General features: G+C 37.4%; 1 protein-coding gene across 1 annotated transcript in view; it reads left to right on the top strand.

Annotated features, from left to right (window-relative positions):
- POLR3F (RNA polymerase III subunit F) overlaps positions 1-5,399 on the top strand; it is a 15,488-nt gene extending 10,089 nt beyond the window's left edge. The window contains exons 6-9 of the mRNA XM_004376438.2: positions 2,649-2,792; positions 3,013-3,120; positions 3,990-4,181; positions 5,294-5,399. Coding sequence (XP_004376495.1) covers positions 2,649-2,792; positions 3,013-3,120; positions 3,990-4,181; positions 5,294-5,371 — 522 coding nt within the window. The 3' untranslated portion in view covers positions 5,372-5,399. The remainder of the gene's footprint in view (positions 1-2,648; positions 2,793-3,012; positions 3,121-3,989; positions 4,182-5,293) is intronic.
- The last annotated feature ends 715 nt before the right edge of the window (positions 5,400-6,114 follow it).

Here is a 6,114-nt window from a genome sequence, read left to right as displayed (position 1 = left end):
TAATTTGTTATGATCCACACAGTTGAATGCCTTTGCATAGTCAATAAAACACAGGTAAACATCTTTCTGGTATTCTCTGCTTTCAGCCAGGATCCATCTTACATCAGCAATGATGTCCCTAGTTCCATGTCCTCTTCTGAATCCAGCTTGAATTGCTGGCAGTTCTCCATCAATGTACTGCTGCAACTGCTTTTGAATGATCTTCAGCAAAATTTTACTTGTATATAATATTAATGGTCTTGTTTGATACTTTATACATTCTTTTGGATCCCCTTTCTTTGGAATAGGTACAAATATGGATTTCTTCCAGTTGCCAGGTAGCTGTCTTCCAAATTTATTGGCATAGACGAATGAGCACCTCCAGGGCTCCATCTGTTTGTTGAAACATCTCAGTTGGTACTCCATCAATTCCTGGGGCCTTGTTTTTTGCCAGTGCCTTCAGTGCAGCTTGGACCTCTTGTTCAGCACCATCGGTTCCTGATCGTATGCTACCTCCTGAAATGGTTGAATGTCGACAAATTTTTTTTTGATATAATGACTCTGTATTCCTTCCATCTTCTTTCAATGCTTCCTGAGTCATTTAATATTTTCCCCATAGAATCTTTCAGTATTGCAACTTGAGGCTTGAATTTTTTCTTTAGTTCTTTTAGCTTGAGAAATGCCAAGCGTGTTCTTCCCTTTTGGTTTTCTGTCTCCAGGTCTTTGCACATGTCATTATAATACTTTAGTTTGTCTTCTTGAGCCATCCTTTGAAATCTTCTGTTCAGCTCTTTTACTTCATCATTTCTTCCATTTGCTTTAGCTACTCGACATTCAAGAGCAAGTTTCAGAGTCTCTTCTGATATCAATTTTGGTCTTTCAGTCTGTCAGTTTGTCGTATGGTTGGGGTTTGCATATTGCTATGATGCTGAAAGCTGTACCACCGGTATTCAGATACCAGTAGGGTCACCTATGGCGGACAGGTTTCAGTTGAGCTTCCAGACTAAGACTAGGAAGAAGGACCTGGCAGTCTACTTCTGAAAAGAATTAACCAATGAAAACCTTGTGAATAGCAGAGGAACACTGTCTAATATAATGCCAGAAGATGAGCCCCTCAGGTTGGAAGGCACTCAAAAGATGACTAGGGAAGAGCTGCCTCCTCAAAATAGAGTTGATCTTAATGATGTAGATGGAGTCAAGCTTTCAGGACCTTCATTTGCTGATGTGGCACGACTCAGAATGAGAAGAAACAGCTGCAAATATCCATTAATACTCGGAACGTGGAATGTACAAAGTATGAAATCTAGGAAAATTGGAAATCATAAAAAATGAAATGGAACACATAAACATTGATATTCTAGGCATTAGTGAACCGAAATGGACTGGTATTGGACATTTTGAATCAGACAATCGTATGGTCTACTGTGCTGGGAATGACAAATTGAAAATTTGTTGCATTCATCGACAAAAAGAACATTTCAAGATCTATCCTGAAGTATAATTCTGTCAGTGATAGGATAATATCCACATGCCTACAAGGAAGACCAGTTAATACGACTGTTATTCAAATTTATGCACTAACCACTAAGGCCAAAAATGAAGAAATTGAAGATTTTTTACAGCTTCCCCAGTCTGAAATTAATTGAACATGCAATCAGGATGCATTGAGAGTTACTGGTGATTGGAATTCAAAACTTGGAAACGAAGAAGGATTGGTAGTCAGAAAATATGGCTTTGGTGATAGAAATGATGTTGGAGATCGCGTGATAGAATTTTGCAAGACCAATGACTTTTTCATTGCAGATACCTTTTTTCAACAACATAAATGGTGACTATGCATGTGGATTTCGCCAGATGGAATACACAAGAATCAAATCAGCTACATCTGCGGTGACAAGACGGAAAAGCTCAATATCATCAGTCAGAACAAGGCCAGGGGCCGGCTATGGAACAGACCATCAATTGCACATATGCAAGTTCAAGTTGAAACTGAAGAAAATTAGAACAAGTCCACGAGAGCCAAAATACGACCTTGAGTATATCCCACCTGAATTTAGAGATCATCTCAGGAATAGATTTGACATGTTGAACACTAATGACTGAAGACAAGACAAGTTATGGAATGACATTAAGGACATCATACATGAAGAAAGCAAGAGGTCATTAAAAGACAGGAAAGAAAGAAAAAAACACATTAATCATTAGAAAAACATCAGTCAAATCCCAGTTGAGGGATGTTCTGGAAAATACCTGACCAGAAATTTTCAAAACTGACAAGGTCATCATAAATAAGAAAAGCCTGAGAAATTGTCACAGCCAAGAGGAACTTACAGACAGATGACAGTTTAATGTAATGTGCTGTCTTGGATAGGACCATGGAACAGAAAAACAAGATTGAGAAAAAAACTGAGGCAATCTGAATAAAGACTGGAACTAGTTAATATATTAATATAGACTCACTAATTGTGACTTATGTACCATCCTTAATGTAAGATGTTAATAACGGGCAGCGGGGTATGGGATATACAGGAACTCTCTGTGCTATCTTCACAATTTTTCTATATATCTAAAACTGTTCTAAAATAGAGTTTATTTTTTAAAAAAAAGTAATCTTAGTTTTTGGAGACTATTATATTCTAAACACATAAGCTTTGCGTGTTCTTTCTTAGGCCTCAAAAAAGAAGGTGTATATGCTGTATAACCTGCAGCCAGACCGGTCTGTGACAGGTGGAGCCTGGTACAGTGACCAGGATTTTGAATCTGAATTTGTAGAAGTGCTTAACCAACAGTGTTTTAAATTCCTACAAACCAAGGTAAGGCATAAGAGAGGAAACATCACTGCAAATTGTTTTTAAAGAATTTCTTCATAAACAATGTTTAATCTTGTATATCATATTTTATAGGAATTGAAAATACTGAAATTGGTAATTTTAATAAACAAAATATGTTCTGCAGTCAGTTTGACCCTGTATAAATTGTAGTCAGAAAACACCAATACTTTTACTGAGATTTCTTATGCCTCCATCTTGATAGGCAGAAACAGCACGAGAAAGCAAACAGAATCCGATGATACAAAGAAATAGTTCATTCGCTTCATCACATGAAGTGTGGAAGTACATCTGTGAATTGGGGATCAGTAAGGTCAGAATTTCATTTCTCACGTGTTCATATACTTTTCATCTTTTTTTTACTCTTAATCATTGGGGTGTAGTGTACAGCGTATCCTAAACATATTTGCCCCAGAACCCTTTTTCCAAGTGATACCGGTGAACGTTCCACAGACCCATTTTGTGAAAATCTATTCTTAGTATTTGGCAAAGGCAGTCATTGCCAATGGGTACTGTCTGAACTGTTCTTGAGCTTGTTAAGAACAGCAGACTGGATGCCAGGCAGTGCATTTCACTACCAAAATTGCAGTCTGTTCTGTCAAGTTCTTGACTTTCTCAGGGACATTTTAGCATATGTGCAGAACATCAGTTGTCATATCACTTCTCATTTATTGGTATTTTCCTACTTACTAGATATAAGTGGTGTTATCAGCAACTTATTTTGAAGACCGATACTGGCCACTGTACTGGATGCTTTTCATGATCAGCAAAGAAGCTGTAGTGGCCACCTGGACAAAATCATTTTCATTTCCTGGGCCCCAGATTTCTCATTTATAAAACTAGGAAGTTGGACTATTTGAGGTTTAAATTACCTTTCTGCTCAAGCATTCTATAAATTTCCATCAAATTCTTGTCAAAGAAATGTTACTTTACAAGACTGCTAGGTTTTACTCAGGAGGGTGAAGACACTAGAAAGTGTCAAATTCAGCATGAAGCTAGCTAGACTTGTCCTTTAGCTTTTCAGTGATTTGTGCTAACTTGACCATCGTTCGACTTCTTTGTGCTTTAGATTATTCCTCTCCAGCATAATGCTTCCCCATTTCACCCTGTGCTGTTTATAACACCATCCAAAGGATGGATCCTTGTCCTTTTTGTGTCCTTTCTAATGTACCCTTTTTTTAGGTAGAGTTGTCCATGGAGGACATTGAAACCATCTTGAACACACTCATTTATGATGGGAAGGTGGAGATGACCATCATTGCTGCAAAAGAAGGCACAGTTGGCAGTGTAGATGGACACATGAAACTGTATAGGGCAGTCAGTGCAATCATACCACCCACAGGTTTGGTCCGGGCCCCCTGTGGACTCTGCCCGGTAAGTTAAAGTGGTTTTAAGACAGCAAGTGCAAATGCCACATAATAGAACAAAGCAAGCACACCCAGTTTTCTTCAGATTCTTAGGGTTGGCCAAGAGCTGCTTAAACTACATAACCATAATGAACTGACCTTTACTGACCATGTCATTGCCTTATGTTCTTTCTTGTAATAACCAGGTTAAGGAAATTTACATTTTCTGCTCTTGGCCCTGAAATGGACGGTTTTTGATGAGGGCTAATTATTTAATCCAAGCAGGGAAGGAACTCATTTGTTGAGTACCTACTGTGGGCCAGAAATGTTCTTGATGATTCTCATACAAGGTCTCATTTAAATTATCCCTGTGTCCCTAAGAGCTAGTGGTGTTATCACCCTGGAGAGTGAGGGAACCAAGCTTAGGGATACCTAAGAGCATACAGATTAGAAGTAGCCAGGATTCAAACCCAGAGATAATGTCCTTTTCCCTGCAGGCTGCCTCACTCTTCATTCATTCATTCCACAAATAGTTTATGAGTGCTGACCATGTGCTGTAGACACTGAGGATACAGCAGTGAGCAAGAGACACCGCCCCAGCTCTCATGGCATTTGTGTTCTTGGGCTGCTAGTCTGTGCATTATTTCACTAAAACTATACTGGCCCTTGTCTGTATGCCTAAGCTCTCCAGTGCCCTCGTTTCAACTGTTAGAAAAAAGGCTACATATTGAGAATCCTGTTTAGCACTCTTTACAAAAAGTAAAGTAGCAAAACCTGAAATATTTGTTTAGTCAAAATTAGATGATTTATATTTATAGGTCTCCCTTGTATGTTGCCTGCTGATACCTTTCACCCAAGGGGCAGATGAATATGGTCATCTTCATGCTACAGTAAAAGGCCTCTGATTAACTAATTTTATGATCACCAAACAGGTCCTATTACGGTACTCCCTTAAATATAGTCCTAATCCCTTTCAATTTGAATTTTTTTTTTTTTAATATTACTTTAAATAAACAGTTGGGTTTTGGATATGTTAATAGAAATTTTAGTTATAGTTGACATTTGATTTAAGAGTGTACCTATAATGTAATAATTTTAAAACTTCAGTTTGATTTTAAACATTTTTTTTTCTTTTTTAAGGTTTTTGACGACTGCCATGAGGGTGGTGAGATTTCACCATCTAACTGTATTTACATGACAGAGTGGCTCGGATTTTAATAAACTTTACTGACATTCTGCAAATAAAGTTACTTTGGGAGCAAATAATTTTATTCATGATGGAGCATAAAAGTCCCTTGAAAGCAGACTTCACAATAATGGATACAGACTTGCTGCTATAAAAAGTATCTTTTTCTATATGAAGACTATATTTATATTGGTAGAGTAGCCAATAGAATATGAAGCAGATAAGGTTAGTAGTAAAAATCATTCTTTCTTCAATCAGTAAAATACTTTGAAGCTCTGGAGAATTGCATCTTAAAGCTTTCAAGAACTTTGGTAATAGCTAGAGCTTAAAATGCCAATTTCAGAGTTATTTATAAGGCCTTCGTTGATTGTTTTTCTGTTTCCATTTTCTATTTTACTCGGTGATTACACTGAGAAGAAATTAAAAGAATAGTGGAGGCAGGAATAGCAAGGGCAAGATATGCAAATTGGGGGCATGGCTATGGGGAGAGTAGAACATCCCTTTTCCACATGGTATTAATTCCTTTTTGTTAGGAGCATTCTTTCAGAGGCTTACACCACCATACTTACCTCAAACTCAAATGATGACTATTGCCGAGGATATGTTTTCAGTGTGTAAGTATTAATAATTATCACTCATTCCAAAGGAATATTTTTACTGTTCTTTTTTTCATAAAGTCTCATAAGTTTCACTCTGTGGCTCAGTTGCATTATTTGCTGGAATGTCTCCCTACACTTTTATTTAATGTCTAATCATTTGACTAAAATTAACACTT

Source organism: Trichechus manatus, unplaced genomic scaffold (assembly GCF_000243295.1).
Source record: "Trichechus manatus latirostris isolate Lorelei unplaced genomic scaffold, TriManLat1.0 scaffold00042, whole genome shotgun sequence".
NCBI classification, from domain to species: Eukaryota; Metazoa; Chordata; class Mammalia; order Sirenia; family Trichechidae; genus Trichechus; species Trichechus manatus.
The sequence above is the reverse complement of the archived record's forward strand: the minus strand, read 5'-3'. Positions and strand labels throughout refer to the sequence as shown.